Raw genomic sequence first — 20,067 nt, forward strand, 5'->3', positions numbered from 1 at the left:
TAACCCCTATCTGACCTCGGACGGGATAGTACGTCCGAGGTCAGATCCCCTGCTTTGATGCAGAGCTCCGCGGTGAGCCCGCATCAAAGCCGGGACATGTCAGTTGTTTTGAACAGCTGACATGTGCCGTAATAGGCGCGGGCAGAATCGCGATCTGCCCGCACCTACTAACTAGTTAAATGCCGCTGTCAAACGCAGACAGCGGCATTTAACTACCGCATCCGGCCGGGCGGCCGGAAATGACGTCATCGCCGACCCCCGTCACATGATCGGGGGTCGGCGATGCGTCTCCATTGTAGCCATAGAGGTCCTAGAGACCTCTATGGTTACTGATGACCAGTGGCTGTGAGCGCCACCCTGTGGTCGGCGGTCACAGCACACCTCCATTTCTGCTACATAGCAGCGATCAGCAGATCGCTGCTATGTAGCAGAGCCGATCGCGTTGTGCCTGCTTCTAGCCTCCCATGGAGGCTATTGAAGCATGGCAAAAGTTAAAAAAAAAAAAAAGTTAAAAAAAATGTGAAAAAAATAAAAAAAATATAAAAGTTTAAATCACCCCCCTTTCGCCCCAATCAAAATAAATCAATACAAAAAAAATCAAATCTACACATATTTGGTATCGCCGCGCTCAGAATCGCCCGATCTATCAATTTAAAAAAAGCATTAACCTGATTTTTTCTGCGTAGCGAGAAAAAAATTCGAAACGCCAGAATTACGTTTTTTAGGTCGCCACGACATTGCATTAAAATGCAATAACAGGCGATCAAAAGAACGTATCTGCACCAAAATGCTATCATTAAAAACGTCATCTCGGCACGCAAAAAATAAGCCCTCAACCGACCCCAGATCACGAAAAATGGAGACGCTACGAGTATCGGAAAATGGCACAATTTTTTTTTTTTTTAAGCAAAGTTTGGAATTTTTTTTCACCACTTAGATAAAAAAAATAACCTAGTCATGTTAGGTGTCTATGAACTCATAATGACCTGGAGAATCATAATGGTAGGTCAGTTTTAGCATTTAGTGAACCTAGCAAAAAAGCCAAACAAAAAACAAGTGTGGGATTGCACTTTTTTTGCAATTTCACCGCACTTGGAATTTTTTTTCCCGTTTTCTAGTACACGACATGCTAAAACCAATGATGTCGTTCAAAAGTACAACTCGTCCCGCAAAAAATAAGCCCTCACATGGCCAAATTCACGGAAAAATAAAAAAGTTATGGCTCTGGGAAGGAGGGGAGTGAAAAACGAACACGGAAAAATGAAAAATCCCAAGGTCATGAAGGGGTTAAAGTACAGCTATATCATTTGAAAAGCGTTAAAAAAACAAAATTGAAAATGTAATGTAGTAACCTCTTATACATGACAGGTGTCAGCTGTAAAACCGTAACTGCAACAATCCTAGCTGGCTCTGATAGCTGCTGAGTAACCCTTTAGATACTACAGTTAGTTGCATCCGTAGCATCTAGGTGGTTGTCGTCTTTCCAGGATTTGCTATGTGGTTGCGGTGATGCCTGGCCAGTCACGGCAATCATTCGCAATGCTGTGGGCATGCATAATTTGAACACAACACTGACTGATCCGTTATTGAAAAGATAAAAAGCGCCACCCTGATTACTGAAGCAGAAGGTACAGGTGCTTCTCACAAAATTAGAATGTCATCAAAAGTTTATTTCAGTTCTTCAATACAAAAAAAGGAAACTCATATATTATATAGTCATTACACACCGAGTGATCTATTTCAAGTGTTTATTTCTGTTAATGTTGATGATTATGACTTAGGCTATGTTCACATTTGCATTGTGCGCTGCTGCGTCGGCGACGCAACGCACAACGCAAACAACGCATGCCAAAACGCATAGTTTTGCGACGCATGCGTCCTTTTTTTGCCGGATTTTGGTAGCAAAAAAAATGCATCTTGCTGCGTCCTCTGCACCCTAACGCTTGCGGCAAAAAAGACGCATGCATCGCAAAACGCATGCAAACGCATGTCCATGCGCCCCCATGTTAAATATAGGGGTGCATGGCGCATGCGTTGCCGCAGCTGCGCCCGGCAGAACGCTAATGTGAACGTAGCCTTACAGCCAATAACAACCCAAAAGTCATTATCTCAGTAAATTAGAATACTTTATAACAGCAGCTTGAAAAATGATTGGTACTTTTGGCAGTGTGGACAGGTGCCAAGTCCTGCTGGAGAATGAAATTGCCATCTCCAATAAGCTTGTCCATAGAGGGAAGCATGAAGTGCTCTAAAATCTCCTGGTGGACGGCTGCGCTGTCTTGATAAAACACAGTGGACCTACACCAGCAGATGACATGGATCCCCAAACCATCACTGATTGTGGAAACTTCACACTAAACCTCAAGCAGCTTGGATTGTGGCCTCTCCACTCTTCCTCCAGACTTTGGGACCTTGATTTCCAAAAGAAATGCAAAATGTACTTTCATCTGGTAACAGCACCTAGGACCACTGAGTACAGTTGTTTTTCTCCTTGGCCCTGGTAAGACACATCTGGCGTTGTCTATTGGTCATGAGTGGCTGGACACAAGGAATGCGACACTTGTAGTCCATGTCCTGGATTCCTCTGTGTGTGGGGGCTCTTGAAGCAATGACTCCAGCAGCAGTCCTCTCTTTGTGAATCTTCCCCAAATTTTTGAATGGCCTTTTCTTAACAATCCCTTCAAGGCTGCGGTTATTCCGGTTGCTTGTGCACCTTTTTCCGCCACACTTTTTTCCTTCCACTCAACTTTCCATTAATATGAACAGCCAGATTCTTTAGCAGAAAGTCTACTTTGCTTGTATAACATTACAAGTATTACCAGCATTTTCTTCTGTATAGTTCTTTAGAAATACAGAAGTTCTTAAGATCATTAATACAAGAAGTAGAGTTGTGAGTCTGATGCAGAGAAAGACTATTTTGCAATATGACATTAAATATAATTTGTGGAAATGGGCCACATGCAAATGTGAATAGTGCTTGTGTTTATAGATAAAAAATATTTTATACTTCTATTTAGTAGAAATGCAATGCTGAAAACAGAAGTAACAACTTCTCTAATTTCATTTTTGTTTTCTATCTAAACGTACGGTACTGGTCAAAAGTTTGGACATGCTTGTTCTTGCAAAGGTTTTCATTGTTTTATTTGAATGTGCACATTGTGGTTTTGCTGCCTTCAGTCAGAATCTACAAAGGGACACATATGTAAATGAGGAATAATACGTGAAGCAAACCTGAACGTGTTCAACCTTGGATTAATCAAATTATCCCATTTTATTCTACTGACATGCTTCCTTGTGGGCAACACACATGTAGAAACCATCAGTTTAATTTTTGCATCTCACAAAGTCATGGTATTTGGTATTAAAAATCTCGAATTTTGATTCCAAGTAGAAATTTACAGTGCTATAATGTCCAGTGTTGCCTGGCTCCTCTTCTTGTCCTCACTAGTATCTTCATTCAGCAATTCAACTAAATAAGGCGTGCTTCTTGCAGTCTCTTCTGGACAGTCAATGTTGAGATGCGTCTGCTACATTTATGAAGGATGTTATCCGAGATGCTGTCAATATGCGTTTTCTGAGGCTGACTGTTGCGTACCTGTCCCTTTTATCCCAGGCTCCGCTTCCTTCCCTGTGTCTTCTGCCTCAATTGTGCTACACATCGGGTTTTGCAAGTTACTTGCTTTGATTTGATGACATTATTTCCCTAGTCCTATTAAAGGCACACTAAGACAAACACCCCTGTTTTAGGATTAAGATTTTAGTGTTCTTTGTTTGCTGTACATCACTGTTTGTGTTGCTTCAACTTACAAACCCTCTGTTCCTGTATAAGTTTAGCTCAGCAGGCTAATCCTTGTTCTGCTGCCTCTGGATCAACCAATGGTTGCTGTAAACCTATAAACTACTGCTGGACTCTGTTAATATTGCATGTATCCTTGCTGCGTTCCACTTCATTCGTGCTATTGGCCCTGAGTTTCCTGAGTGTGCGAAGTCCCCACTCCCACAAATGTCTTACTGCCTGCTGCACCAACGCCCGGTGTTTTAGTGCCCACCTAGACCTGAGGTTTTGTCGATATATTTCACTAGCTGAGACTAACACTTGTAACTCTGATTAACTTATCCTCTGCAGCAAAGGTAAGTTTTGGTTTTCCTATCTTGGGGTGGTACTCGTGACAGCCAGTTTCATCATAGCGATTAATGGTTTTCATAACTGTACTTGACGATACATTCAAGGTGCCTAGAAGCCATTCAATGTGACTACATGCAGCAGTATGAGAGAATGCCATTGTGGTCTGAAATTTGTTCGAGAAAAAAAGGAGTATTTTGAGGAATCCCAAGATGTAAGACATTAGGATATATTCACACATAAGAGTTTTTACTTAGGTTTTTTTCACATGGGAGAAGCGCAAGGTTGTGGTAGCAAAAGAAATTAGATTTTTAAAATCTCATTTACATGATGTTTTGTTTTAATCCTTGCATACCCATATTTTGGTTCATTTCACACTCCATGTTTACATACAGTACAGACCAAAAGTTTGGACACATCTTCTCGCTTAAAGATTTTTCTGTATTTTCATGACTATGAAAATTGTACATTCACACTGAAGGCATCAAAAATATGAATTAATACATGTGGAATTATATACTTAATTTCAGTTGTTTCACACTTTTTTGTTACGTTTTTATATTCTAGGTTCTTCAAAGTAGCCACCTTTTGCTTTGATCACTGCTTTGCACACTCTTGGCATTCTCTTGATGAGCTTCAAGAGGTAGTTACCAGGAATGGTCTTCCAACAATCTTGAATGAGTTCCCAGAGGTTCTTGGCACTTGTTGGCCCTTTTGCCTTCACTCTGCGGTCCAGCTCACCCCAAACCATCTCGATTAGGTTCAAGCCTGTGGAGGCCAGGTCATCTGGTGTAGCACCCCATCACTCTCCTTCTTAGTCAAATAGCCCTTACACAGCCTGGAGGTATGTTTGAGGTCATTGTCCTGTTGAAAAATAATTGATGGTCCAACTAAACGTGAACCGGATGGAATAGCATGCCGCTGCAAGATGCTGTGGTATCCATGCTGGTTCAGTATGCCTTCAATTTTGAATAAATCCCCAACGGTGTCACCAGCAAAGCACCCCCATACCATCACACCTCCTCCTCCATGCTTCACGGAGGGAACCAGGCATGTAGACTCCATCCGTTAACCCTTTCTGCGTCGCACAAAGACACAGTGGTTGGAACCAAAGATCTCAAATTTGGACTCATCAGACCAAAGCACTGATTTCCACTGGTCTAATGTCCATTCCTTGCGTTCTTTAGCCCAAACAAGTCTCTTCTGCTTGTTGCCTGTCCTGAGCAGTGGTTTCCTAGCAGCTATTTTACCATGAAGGCCTGCTGCACAAAGTCTCCTCTTAACAGTTGTTGTAGAGATGTGTGTGCTGCTAGAACTCTGTGTGGCATTGACCTGGTCTCTAATCTGAGCTGCTGATAACCTGCGATTTCTGAGACTGGTGACTCAGATAAACTTATCCTCAGAAGCAGATGTGACTCTTGGTCTTCCTTTCCTGGGACGGTCCTCATGTGAACCAGTTTCTTTGTAGTGCTTGATGGTTTTTGCCACTGCACTTAGGGACACTTTCAAAAGTTTTCCCAATTTTTCGGACTGACTGACCTTCATTTCTTAAAGTAACGATGGCCACTCGTTTTTCTTTACATAGCTGCTTTTTTCTTGCCATAATGCAAATTCTAACAGGCTATTCAGTAGGACTGTCAGCTGTGTATCCACCAGACTTCTGCTCAACATAATTGATGGTCCCAACGTCATTTATAAGGCAAGAAATCCCACTTATTAAACCTGACAGGGCACACCTGTGAAGTGAAAACCATTCCCGGTGACTACCTCTTGAAGCTCATCAAGAGAATGCCAAGAGTGTGCAAAGCAGTTATCAAAGCAAAAGGTGGCTACTTTGAAGAACCTAGAATGACATATTTTCAGTTGTTTCATACTTTTTTGTTAAGTATATAATTCCACATGTGTTAATTCATAGTTTTGATGCCTTCAGTGTGCATGTACAACTTTCATAGTCATGAAAATGCAGAAAAATCTTTAAATGAGGTGTGTCCAAACTTTTGGTCTGTACTGTATGTGTTCAGTCTGAGTCTTCAATGTGCACATTCTAATTCGAACAAAGCAATTGCACATTGACAGGTACTGTACATGCTGCTAGCTCAACAAATCATTTGTAAATTCTTGTGCTTCCCATGAGATTACAATTCCTTGCATTGTATGCTTTTTATTTCTCCTTAACAAATAATTGGTTTGTACCATTCTCTTTGTCTGTGGTTCATGCTCATATAAAAATACTATCTTATCAGACTTCACTTTTCACAGATTATGGGTTTATAGATTCCTAGAAATAAAATACTAAGAAAAGATGCTTCAGAATTGTTAAAGTTACATAGACCTAGGTCCATCAAGTTCAACCTTTCTCCATCAATTTTACATGTTTATTCCTTGGAGACTACAGGTATTTAAAGAGGTTGACCAATACTTGAACAACCCCTTCTCATGCCTCATGTTTGGCCCCGTTAAAATAAAAACACCTATACTTGCCTCCTGTGCCACCACTGTTCCAGCAGGTACGGCACACGCACGTGGAGTTATGTCACACGAGCCCCACGTCCAAACAGTGCTGATGTCAATGTCCCTGCTTCCGGAGAAATTGAACATCAAGAGGAAGTCAGCGAGCAGCCACAGCCCTGGCTTCCTATTGATCTTCACTACGTCTGAAGGTGGGAACAGTGAAGTGAAGGACTTGCATGACGTTGCAACCTCACATGAGCCCCGGGAACACCAGTGCCAACACTGCTGGAACGGCGCCGGCAATGAGGGTGAGTGTAGGTGTTTTTATTTTAACAGGACCAAACATGAGAAACAGGTTGTCCAAATAGTGAAGAACCCCTTTAACTCTAATCTTGGAGGTTTCAGCAATGGTACATCTTATTTTTCAAAAGACTCTTCCAATTAAAGTAGTTTGTCCAGAGTGTAATTGTACAGACTTGGTGCAGGCCAATCTTATCAGCAGAATTGCAGGCGATCCATTGTGTTAAATGTTTTACCCCTTTACTGGGGTCTCAGATTTTTTTGGGGTGTAGCTCCTAATTTACCTCTATCGATAATGTGGGCTGCATAGAATAACCAAACAAAACACTAAACTCTGACATAATCTGAATCCAAGAGTAAATTCTTGGAAAGTCAAGTCAAAATCCAAGAAAGACCTAGCTTTTGAGGCAAACAAAGAATCAAACAGTCCAACGTCAAAAGCAATGCTCAAGTCAAAATAGCATGGCCCGAACGCAGAATCCAATAAGTGCACTAGGAATAATTATTATACATTCATTGGCACAGGGTTATAGAAATAAGAAGTTTAAAAAAGCAGGCTGGGGCAGACATAACCATCGGTGCAATTGGGACAACCTCACAGGGACTAAAGAGTTAAGGGGAAACTATGGCCTGCATAGCAACTGGAATTGTGCATTATGGACTGACAAAGACCCATATATTGTTGTTGCACAGAGGCCGCCTTCTGCCTGTGTGACCCGACCTGGTCTACTGACTGGCCGATCAGTTGGACCATTAGATTGTCTGGATCCCTGAATGGCTGTGCATGTACCGCCCAGAATCTCTGCCAGCACTGCCGCGAAGACTTGGGTGGTCCCTGGCAGAGGAATTCATTGCGCGAGTTCGGCAAGATAAGCAAGTAACAGCTGGAAATCTTAAACTACCTTCTGCCTAGTTGTCCTTCTATGTATGAACCAGGAAACCTAAAATGATGGCTAGTCTAGAGCCCACCTTTGCAGAGCTTAGATCGAATGGTGAATTATGTGGTGACATCAATAAAAAATCATTAAATGTACATTGGTAATCAAATTCCACCTCTCTACCATTGATTTGTGGCCTCCTGGAAAAGCTCTTCTGCAATGATATAACATGTTGTTATTTAGCAGTGTTTTTAGGTTGCTATTTAGCAACTTTCCAGGTAAGAATCAACCTCTGTATCTTTTGTAAATTCACGTAAAATCGATAGAGAGATTATACAAAACTCACTTCCTGTATTATTTCCACAAAGTGTGTGACTGTGCTGATGGGGTACCTGACAAAATACGCGGAGAACACTGACTAGAAAGGTGCAAAGTGAAAAATCTGGTTTTATCTGAATGTTTTTCTGTTCAGTTCCTGGAAACCCCTCCCTTCTACTGTATATAAGAAGGTCAGTTACTTTAAAGGGAGCAGAAAAGATTATATTGTGGTTTCCGCTTGAGAACTTTCTCTTTCATTACATGTTAAATCAGAAACACATGTCGAGAAGTAAGAAGAACAAATGACTTATTTCTCTGCAGCAGGCATGCTATGTGGTTTATGGCGCCTATCAAAATCACAATATGTACAGGCTTATGGAAAGGTCGGCCTGGGCAAATAACATTTTCTGTTAATGAAATTGTAGCTTGATAAAATCCAACGTTTTATTTTGCGAGCTCATGCAAAACACAACCTTTTTTCCACTGGGTTAATATAAAAAATGTTCCTGTGTCAAGATACTGTTGTTATACACTTGTCACGGCACCTCCTGCTGTTCTTTTCATTCCTTCTCTGAACATCCACCTATCTGTCTACCGACTGTGGTCACACCGGCTCCGTAGTTCCATCCCACCACCATAATCCTCCTGTATACAGGTGGCAGAGGATTCCTGATATTGGCCAGCTAGCAAATACATTTTTTGTGCATCAGAAGCTGCTTCTTATCACCAGCATTAGCTGCAACACCCAAAAAAGATACGCAAATTGCCTCTTCAGAGAGGGAGAGGACTTGAATTCTAGTGCCACCTGTTGGAAGTAGAAATCCGAAAAGTCAATATTGACCCTTTAACAAGTCTTATTACTTATAGTGTCTGGCTTGCGTTTTATGCTATTTGTAGACTTGTGTTTCACGGTGTTTGCTCCTCATCAGTGCAATGCAAGAAGTCTGATTTGGCGGGATATGAGGCCTCTGACGGGGATCCAAGTGGCAGCATCCTTCTGAAGAGTGACATGCCAATGTCTTAGATGCCTGTTAAAGGAATTATATAAATACTTTCTAGTATTGCAGTGCAATTAGTTATAACTATTTAATGTAATATTAACAAATCTGTTAATGAAAACATTTTTCTTAACCTGGAAGCTTATGGGAAATTGATGGCATCCCTTATAGTAATGCAGAAAAAAAAGCATATACAAGGGAACCTGTCACTAGATTCATGGTGCTAGAGACAAGGCTATAGGAGAGACAATCACCTGGCGCAGCGCTCGGAGGAGCCGGCTGGGAGTGGTGGCTGGACTAGTCCCATTTCCGGATATAGTCCCGAGCGTTATCTCTTAACTTTTTTTTTTTATTTCTTGGAAATGCCAGAACGTTTCTGAGAAATATATACCTAGCCACAATTGTGCAGCCATTCCTACTTTCCATGGTTTGGGCAGCAGAAATTAAGTGACAGGTTCCCTTAAACCTTTTTATTAATTGATGGCTGATACCTCGATCCATCCCATGATGTGTCTGGTATAAATGAGTGCTGTTAGTGCGGGATACAGTTAAAAAGCAATGACCAGGTTCTAAAGAAAATGTATAAAGAGGGAAGTTGGGAAAAATTGTATTAGTGAATGTCATTGGTCTTGCTAAAAAGATTTTCTTTTAGAAAAAGCTTAAAATCACGCAACAATCTGGCTTCCATCCCCACCATTCCACTAAAACTGCCCTTACCAAAATTGCTATTAACTTGCTGCCAAAGCCGACAGGCAATTCTCTATACTCCTCCTTCTAGACTCTAGCTGGTTCCCTTACTCTGGTGGGTGTGGAAGCACTGCGTCACTGGACGGGCTTATCCTGGAGGGGCGTAACTAAACAACTACCTGGTTTTTGCTAGAGACTCTGATGGTGGGGTTATGTTTGGCCGCAGGTACCACTCCAGAGCAGTCCTTGGGTCTGCGGTAGCTGACCGGAGGGTCGGAGACGGGGTTACACATGGGCAAAGACAAAGTGTGGTCAAACGGTCTGAGGTCGGGGCGGGCAGCACAGAATCAGTAGGAATAGCCGGGAAGAGGAGGATACATGCTAGTTGCCGCCATAACAGTACAGTACTCTTAAATCCTATAATAAACCATAATCTTCTTTTGGGCTCGACATCTTGGGTGTTTGTGTTGAGAACAGGTCCTTGTTCTTATTTTTTCAAGGCTTCCTGTAAACTTCTGATTCAGTGTTGGGAAGCGGCTTAAATTGCTTACTCAGATCAAGTTATAGACCATGAATCTAGTCACTTTGTTCCAGAAGATTAAACATATTTTAATTTATTCTGTGTTTTACCGTAAAGTGCTTCTCAATGACACACAAAATTGAATCTGAAAATCGGGGAAAACAAATCCTAATGTTTCTGAAAGTACTGGAAAATCGACTGTTCCAGAAACTGTGGCTAATTTTTACTTCTGTCAAAGCACAATTGGCCAGCTATTGCATTAACTAAGACCAGGGGCCGTTAGTGAAGAGTTATCGGATTGTCTTTTCCGATACAAAGCACTCGGTAGCGTACATAATATATAGACTTACCGAGGCTCTACACGTAGGGCAATATATAGAAGGTTTTTTTTTAATTTCTTGTAATAACACAATTCTAATTTTTCTTTTTTTTTTCTACAAACTGGTGTAATGAATGAAATGATTTAGGTGAGCTATCTTTTGTCTTTGAACCATAATTTCCTCTAAAAAATCAAAGGAAGTTACAGGAACCAGAATATCACCGGCCACTTTATAAGGGATTGTCCACTATTTGGACAAGTTCTTCTCAAGTGCTATATTCCCCAATATAATAACAAATTACAGTAATAGAAGAATGACAGCAATTCACTCTTGTGCCGATGCCATTCCAGCTATGACGATGCGGGGTCTCCCGAGGGTAGCGTGTCATTGTTATGCCATGTGAGCGCTGCAGCCCATCTGTAGCCACTAGTGGCCTCAGATGAATCTGGGATGACTGAAGGAAGTGTGAGAACTGCAGCCCATTAACAGCTGATTGGCTGCAGCGGTCACGTGGCATAACAATATCACATATTGGGTGACCAGACGCTGCCATCGCCGAGGATCTGTTTTTATTTTTCACTGGGGACTATAGTATTTAAGAAGGGCTTGTCAGAGTAGTGGTCAACCTCTCTAATTACTATATGAAAGGCTAGTTCCACCATGTTGTCCACATACATTTGAAACCAACATTGCAGTATTTTAAAAAAGCCGTTTTGTATCTTCCGCTTTTTTTCTTGCAAACATATATACAGTCGGATAACGATAAGCAAGGGTTGGATGTCGACTGATGGGCAACAGAGGGTTTCTTTGTTGTTAGTTAAACCATTTGTCCAGTGTAAAACTTCAAGTCTGCGGTCGCTGTATGTGACTGCAGACTTGTGAGTCCTCACATGACGCGCACTAGCGTTGTGAGGATTACCCAGTGTCGGCGCTGCGGAACATGGTCATGTGACCCCAAGTCAACAGTCTAGTTGGATTCTAGCCGGGAGGACACATATCGCATACTTAAGGTCACATGACCGTGCTTCTCAGCGCTGCTGCGCGTCATGTGAGGACTCACAAGTCTGCAGTCACATGGAGTTTGTATGTAGTTAAATGCCATCTGTTGTTGCATGATGAGAGAACGATGAGAGAATGGCTGACATGATATTTAATTGGATTAGCAATATGAATTACAGAAAAATGTTTGACCCCATAGACACTGGTATATGTAATGCCAATTTCTGAGAACCTTTGGGTACATTTCTGTGAGTGATGTACATGTAATACACTTCCAGAAATTCTATATACCTGCAGATATAACAATGTGCCGGTGAATGTCTGTCTTACTGGAAGTGCAGATGCAGGAAGAAAGTGAAGTTCTATTCTCCCTGCAGCCGCTCGCTTCCAGTCATGATGGCGGTTCTGGGAGAGGTTACAGTCACTACTTACTATACAGTGAACGCGCTGTTTTCACTACTTCTGTTCCTTGATTGACAGCTCAGATGAAAGAGCACAAAACCTGGTAACAGAGTCACTTTAAATGTAGGTTCTCAGCAGTCCAAAATGATTGCAGCCATGAGCATTAAAGTTTAAAGGGAATTTGTCAACATGTTCTAAGATATAATCTGAGAGCAGCATGATGTAGAGACAGAGACCATGATTCCAGCCATGTGTCATTTGCTGGTCTGCATGTTGTCGTTTTGATAGCAGTGCTCCGAATTCTGAGCTCTGTATAACCCAGCCCACAACACTGATTGGCAACTCTCTACGTATGTTAGTGCTGGGGGCATGTTTGGACTAGGTGGCATGAGACACCTAGTCCTTTACTGATAATCTCCTGTTGAGAAATCATTGATTTCATTGAAGCGAGACACACAGCACAGTAAATGATACATTGATGGAATCAGGCACTCTGCTCCTACATCAGGCTGCTCTCAGATTACACACCTAAAACCTGCTGACAGATTCCATTTAAAGTACTCCCCCCTTGAAACATCTTGCCGCTTTAAAGTCCAGCATTCTGCGCTTAGTTTCTTAACATCTTTATAGGGTTAAGAACGTAAATTTTTCTCATGCAGACATTTTGTCGTCCGCTTATTGCCAAGAAATCATTCTAACCACTAGGGATTGTCCACAATGGTGAACCAATTTAAGGCCCAAATTCGCTGGGTCTTTTTTTGTGACTTTAATATTGATGATTTATTTCTAGGACAGGATATCCGATTACTGGGGTCCGATTCTCAGCACCCCCCAATAGAACAGATTGAAGGTGCTACAGTGAACGGGAAGTGGTGCAGCGCTGTATAGTGGCTGGAAGTGGTACTACAAGCTCTCTCTAGCGCTAGGCCAGTTCATTACGCTGTAGCTTTTTTGAAATCTGATGATCATGGAAGTGTTTGGATTTGGACCCCCATCGATCGGATGTTGATGATCTTTCCCAAGGATAAACCATCAATTTAAAGCCTCGGATGATTCCTTTAAGGGTTAATGTAAAGTAATCACAGTAAGATTAAAAATAATTATGGCTAATTTACAAGAAAATCAATGACCTATACACATGCTATTTTCAGTATATTTTATTAATGCCGAATATACTTGTATATTCTCAGCTCGGTCATTTCCACATACGCCTATAAGGACGCTGAGATATTTGCAACTGATTTAATTCACAAATGAATCTGTAACATTTGGGGGAGAACAAGGGGTTGAAGTTTTCCAATGTAAAGAAGTCGTCTACTGAAAGACCGGCGGAACTGTTATTCCTTTATTATAGTTGTAATATGGTTAGGTGAGCACTTTCCGTAATTGAAGTTGTGACTGCAGATCTTTCAAGTGGGCAAAAAAATGTCATTCTGAGATCCACAAAATGTTGTGTGCAACCGTAGAAGATTTACTGAACGTCCCCAGGAGATGCGTCAGTCATTCAGCCTACACGACAAGCATTCCTCATCCGTTATCTGTGTTGGTCAGAATTGTGTTAGGTGTTCTCAGGTCCTTAGTTAGACTGGTACTACAGAGCAATGTGTAGTTCTTGATGTTGCATCGAACATTACATTCATGCCTCGTGACTTCTCACCTACCATTACCGCTGCCCAAAAGTGACCTTTGTTGCATGCTTGGTCATAGGCTGCAAGTTGCGCACCATAGGATTAATAGAAAGCGGCCAAATATCAGGTCTGAAATGGTTAAGAAACGGCAAGTTCCACACCTGTTTTGTCACACTACTTGCCCAAGATGTGTCTCTTTGTAGCCCTAGGCTTATGATGTAGCATGAGAACGATAACTGGCTTATTTCGACCAGGTGTTTTACCGTGTGATCCTACAGTACAGTAATAATAACATAGCACCATTTTCACACGCTATATCTTTCTCTTCAATTTCAGGCCATTAGAGTCTTTTTTATGTTAAGGTCGGCGTCCCTGCAATTACGGAAAGAGCCAGAGACTCAGCTTCCTTTGACCCGGGAGGAGGACCTGATAAAGACAGATGATGTACTTGATCTCAGTGAGTACCATAAAATTAATATTCTTTGGGAGTTCTTAACCACTTTTTGGAAATGACGCCTTAGTAAATAATTGGAAGGATTGAATTTTATAAAATTACTGTTTGAGTTTCCAAGAATTGCATTCCTACTCTTCATCATGTCATTCCCACACCCTTTCTCACAATTAAGATATTTTAAACACAGACTTTACAGTAAGTAATTGTGTGGAACAATATAATGTTCTTATATGCACAGCTTATAAGTTCTAATATAGCGAGTGCACCCACCTCGCTTTCCATGATCTCTATTTCTACAGTAACTATTGCCTAATATACTTTCTCGGGGAAAAGTTTGAGCTTTTAGAGTCTTTTCCTGACCTATAGTGGGAAGTTTATGGAGTCTTTGAAGATGGCGTTCTTCCTTTTAAGTTACCAAACTTGCAAGCTCCAAAGCAAAGAGCTTACAAGCGCTCCTTGAAATTTGGCCAGATCTCTTGAGGCAGCCATCTTCTGTGACTTTGTGCTGCTCCGATCCTGCAGGGGTAAAGCTGTCTCTACAAGCCGCATCGAACCGCGCACAGTAGGGGTCATTGGTGCACTGGCTTGATTTGTCAATCATCTGGTGTGCACCACCCACAACAAACGGGAATCTTGGAGGCAGGGGCATGGTGCAATCCTGACCAAAGCTCTTGAGGTAACCCCTTAACTTAGGAAAAGTCCTGAACATCAGACCTATGCAGGCTTGATTGCACCCTTACTGATCAGCTGATTGCAGGTGCTGCAGTGCATGTGAATTCTGCTGCAGCCTTATCCCATACAAGTAAATGAGAAATAGCTTACTCCTCTTTTAATGCACCACACAATCTATAGACCTGTCCCGCTTCTGATGTTCTATGGCTTCTACAATCAGCTGATTGGTAGGTGTGCCAGGAGTTGGACCTCCACCAATTTGATGCTGTATTTGTCTTTAAGATTTTAAAGTCGCCCTTTAAAGGTAATCTGACAGTATAATCAACCTTCCTAAGCCGTCTAATGTGAATGCAAATCATAGAAAATTGATACCTTGATATCTAAAATCCCATGTTTTATTCCAGAGGCTTATTTTAAATGAAAGAGGGAGTTGGGGAGAGTTACCAGTGTGAGTCATGTAGATCAGGTGAGCAGCCTGTCAGTCATTACATGTCTCACACTGGTAACTCCTCCTTTCATTTAAAATTAACTCTAGACGCAGATTCTCAGGGAGATCTCTGTTCGGCCCATAGTTCGAACAATCTCATTTACATATGTAGAAAAACTTGTATTTGTCTGGAATGAGATATTGTATGGCAGATATCAAGATATCATTTTATTCAGCTTCCTATGAGCTACATGTACTATATAGATGGTTTAGGGGGGTTGATCCTACTGACAGATTCCCATTAAACCCTATATACAAAACGAAAGTAGTAGAGATCAATGTGCATTGATCATATTGTCCTCTTTAGGCATGCTCCATCTTTCACTACACTGACACATGGAAGGACCGTTCTTAGTGCAGATGTAAGATTCTGTATTCGGTACTTTTCATGTCATAGGGAAGAAGAGTCACACACTGCTCAGGAGCAAGGATGGGCAAACATGTGTAGACCAAAATGTGACCATGTCTGGGCCCCCAAGTACTTTAAGAAACTAGGGTTCCTTGACCCCTATTTAGCACTCCAGAAAGTCAAATGGGGGTTAAAGAGGTTCCTGCATATACCTGCATCTCCTACTATTTTTATTTAAAGAGAATCGTTCAGCAGAATTTAGCCTCATAAACTAAAGGCATGGCTTTAATGGCGCTGTGATGCTGATTAATATGATACCTGATGTATAATATATATAAAGGGACGTAGTGGCCATTAACAGTAAAAGAAGTGATGCAACAGCCGCAGATGACTTTGAAGCTTTTCTTTAGAAGCAGAAGCCTTTGAGGGATGTAGTTCTTGAGAATTGTGCACACCCAATATACGTAATGTTCTTTTTGACCGTAGGAATTAATATATTTCTAGAATAATCTTTCACAATTTATATATAATAATATAATTATTATAGAGTAGATATTCGTTGGACCACTTTTTATAGAAGAACATAACCCTGTTATGTCTGCAGAATGAGAGCATATCATAGTGCTGCTCGGAGATGTCGTGTTTTTTTTTTTTAGCTCGGAGATGTTGATACTGTGATTTAGGGCTTTGTTCACTCTAGACCCTTGGCTTCTGCTTGCAGGGCAGCCATGACAGATATGCTCTTCCCTTGTGGAATAGAATTTGCTAAATCCTGACAAACCCTATTGACTTATAAATGAGTCCAATACATTTTCTCCAGGGTCACAACATTTTTTGGGGGTTTTCTAAAAAAAAAGAAAAAGAAGACTAAATTAACCCATGGTATGGGTTTTACGCTGTTGTTGTCCACCCGTGTCCCTGAAGGTTGGTGGTCAAACACATACAGTAATGATTTTATGCCTTGCAACTTCTCTCGGAACTGTCAACACCTCTGCGCCAGCACCCAGCCAAACTAGGTATACTATATGATGTGATTACAGTGGGACACCGTGCCACATGGTGCTGGAGAATTGTGGGCCACACCTGTGTAATGCCCATCTTATCCACAATTCTGGATTTTAGCACAAATTTTGTGGTTCTCCTGATTATAAACTTTCAAAAAGTAAGTTTATCCAATAAGATTTTAGCCCAACGATTATTTCAGTTTAATGTGGATAAAAGGAAAACCATTTTAAGGAGCAACATGGCAGAAATTTGTATTGTTGAAACGTGTGCTACTGTTGGTTCAAGTAATATTTAGGCACTGCTGGCTTCTGCGTAGGAGGTCCTGCCATTTTTACTGAAAGAAGTAACGCAACATTCAGCTTTGATTTTTTTTTTTTTTTAGTTAAAATGACAATTTTTGCAGAATTCAGACTGAGTCTATTATAGTCAGTGGGGTCTGATGTGCGCGGTTCCTGTCCAACATGATTGACTGATCCCCTGCAGGAATTACGTGTTTCTATTCCAGAGGGCTTGTTCAGATACGTCTGTTTTATGTCTGTATGCTGTTCACATGAGCATTATTACTCTGACTGGTGATCCACCTATAAAAGATATCAGCACGGCCTAGCCTGATCCATTTCCAGATTTCCCTATTAAACTCAATGGGTGAGTGCCATATGGCATCCATTTTTTTTTTTTTACAGATCTGTTGCAGTTACTAACATAATAAACTGTATGTGGCCTTTTATCTGTTTAAGTTGTTGATGGGTAAAACGGATGTTTTACAGATTTTTAAAAAACTGACACGCGTAGCACCATATGGATTAAAAGATTGATGTTTTGTTCTTTTGGTACATAAAAACTAATATTTTTACATGCACTTGTCTGATCTTACTCTAAACAAAAAATCCTTAATTTCAGACCCACATGAATGTAAGGAATAGTCAGAATATAACATCCAAAAAAGTCTCCCATTTAATGACTTTCCACTCCTTTGGTGCCCCAGCATTGTATCTTTGGTCCTTTAATCAGTCTTGTTGTTGCGTGCAGTATACTCAACCTCTTTGCTTCAGGCAGGTGAACAGAAGTCCATTGGAAGGACTAGAGACGCCATTGTATCCCATTATATTTTTCTCATGTATTTTTATTCTGGCTGCCACCACTTTTTACCAATAATTTTTACTTTGTTCTTCATTTTAGACTGGGATTACTATGATAATCACACAATATGCTTTGTACCATTGGAAGAAAGTTTTTGATATTTTTGTTTTGAAAGGCTTCCTGTCATTGCTCCCATGAAAGAATGGAAATGAGTAATAAAAAAAGAGCTCTTAAAATAGAAAAACAGTAAATACCACTTTGAGTAGAATGGAGAAATCAACATCTCGATAAGATCAGATTTTCCATGACTCCTACGCTAAAAAATATGTATGCAAAATTTACAGTACAGAGCCCCATTTGTGTTCCGAGGGCACATTTTGGGTTCTCAAATCCACTGCTTGCCTGATATGTGGCAGATTTGGTGCAATTGGTCATCATCCATTTCACCGATTTTGCAATTCCTCAAAATATTTTGGGGTACATTTTTTTTTCCATACGTGTCTGACATAAAGGAGTTGTTTCCTCGCTTTGTATCTTCTTAAATACCAGGTGCACAACTACTGTTGTAAATGTGGCTGTTGCAAAATGTCGCTGCCTGAAATCGGCACACATTTGGGGTGTGCAGACAGTACCCAAGGTTGTCTGGTTGCACACAGTGTGGGCAGGCACTTTACCCTTCCTAGTTTTTCTGCGGCCACCGCTCCTTATACTGATAGACCCGGCTTCAGGAAGGAGAAGAAATCTTAGGTGTGCGGCTCCTGATGTCCTCCACTCTGAAACTGCTCTCTACACCTCTTGGTGTGTCGGTGTAAAGAGCAGCACTTGGAGAGAGAAACCACGGAGGAGAACATACTGACTGTGTGTGCGGCAGGGCTCAGGCGGTGTCTGTGCTCACATGCAATATCTATGAAGAACTTGGCTCTCAAATGATGTAAAAAAAAAAGTTGATTTATTTACAATCCACAGTGAACATCTAACGTTTCGATCTCAGTTTAGACCACCTTCAGACATATGGATTACCCTAGGAGAATGTAAGACTCAATGCTGAAACTATACAGGATACAGTGAATTTCTAAAGTGGGAATACCACGAAGGGTATGACATGCTGACTTCTATAGGTGCCATATCTTTAGCGGTATTCCCACTTTCCAGACACATTGTATCCTGTGCAGTTTCAGCCTTGCGTCCTCTATTCTCCCAGGGCAATCTGTATGTCTGAAGAAGATCTAAACTGAGACAGAAACGTCATAGATGTTCATTGTGGATTGCAAGTAAATCCTCTTTTTTTTCTAGACCAATTGAGTGGCCAGTTCTTCATAGATGTTGTACTAAGGATTGGGCTAATACTTGTGCATCTGCTTTCAGGAGTGCCGTGAACGCAGATGCAGTCTGTATGTTATGACTTTATAAGCACATACACACAGGTAACATACAAACCACCTGAATCCAACAGGTCCCTTGTCAGACAAGGACTGGCCGTGGGTCTCCTAATCCAAGTGTGACAGCATCATAGCAATATATGAAGGTGTCATGCTTCGGTAGGGAGACCAGCGGTCTGTCCTTGTATTGTGGTGTGTGATCAGACCAAGATCCACAGACATCTGCATGAGCACTGAGGATTAACAGGTGACATTAAAGACTGGTGTTTTTCAATCAATGGGATAGTGTGAGTGGGTGATCTGTTTTGTTCAAGATCTGAGATTTTTAAAGGAGATGTTCAAAGGATATTTACTCGGACTCCCATGACAGCACGACGAGAGAGGGGATCCGCCCATTAGGAACAGGAAACCTACAGATACAAAAGGGCGGTACCTCTCCCTTGCCTCAGTTGGTTTCCTGTTCCTGAGGGGACGGGTGCCTACAGACAGAAGGCCCAGGCCGGCCGGCCGATTACGGTAGCGGGGGGGTCTCCTACCTCGGCCGGTGCGGAGATCCCTGGAGACGCCACGGTGGTCCTTGCTGGACTTCACGGCAGTGGCGTTCACAGCAGGGAGAGGAGTCCGGAGGATTTCCTGCCTCCATCATGTCAGCGCAGGTAAGTATTCCCATTGGTGGTGCAGCGGTATGGTGGGGCTGCAGATGCCGGGTTCAGGCGTGTGGGTGAGCTCCCGGAGCGCCGCACTCCATCCCCGGCGTCCTGCACAGCTCTCAGCGTGTGCTGGAGCATTTCCGGTGCAGTGACGTGGGGGGGGCGGGGTTAGCGGCCGCTTCCGGGTCGCCGGACGTCTGCGCATGCGCAGTCGTTCCAAAATGGCGGCGCCCATCGCGTCTGTATGCCGGTCTTCTGCCGCAAGTCCTCCTGCCCTCTGCTGTATCCTTGACCAATAGGGACAGCGCTGACCCATCTGCTGACCGGATCCAAGGGGTACTTATGCAGGTGGAGATGACAATCCCTG

The 20,067-nt window shown here is 41.9% G+C and overlaps 1 protein-coding gene across 2 annotated transcripts in view; it reads left to right on the top strand.

Moving 5' to 3' along the window:
• CLEC16A (C-type lectin domain containing 16A) overlaps window positions 1-20,067 on the top strand; it is a 285,953-nt gene that overhangs the window by 116,960 nt on the left and 148,926 nt on the right. For both annotated transcript variants that reach the window (XM_069734042.1, XM_069734041.1), the window contains exon 18: window positions 13,961-14,081. In XM_069734042.1, the coding sequence (XP_069590143.1) occupies window positions 13,961-14,081 (121 nt within the window). The remainder of the gene's footprint in view (window positions 1-13,960; window positions 14,082-20,067) is intronic.

Source organism: Ranitomeya imitator, chromosome 7 (assembly GCF_032444005.1).
Source record: "Ranitomeya imitator isolate aRanImi1 chromosome 7, aRanImi1.pri, whole genome shotgun sequence".
In the NCBI taxonomy this organism is placed as follows: domain Eukaryota; kingdom Metazoa; phylum Chordata; class Amphibia; order Anura; family Dendrobatidae; genus Ranitomeya; species Ranitomeya imitator.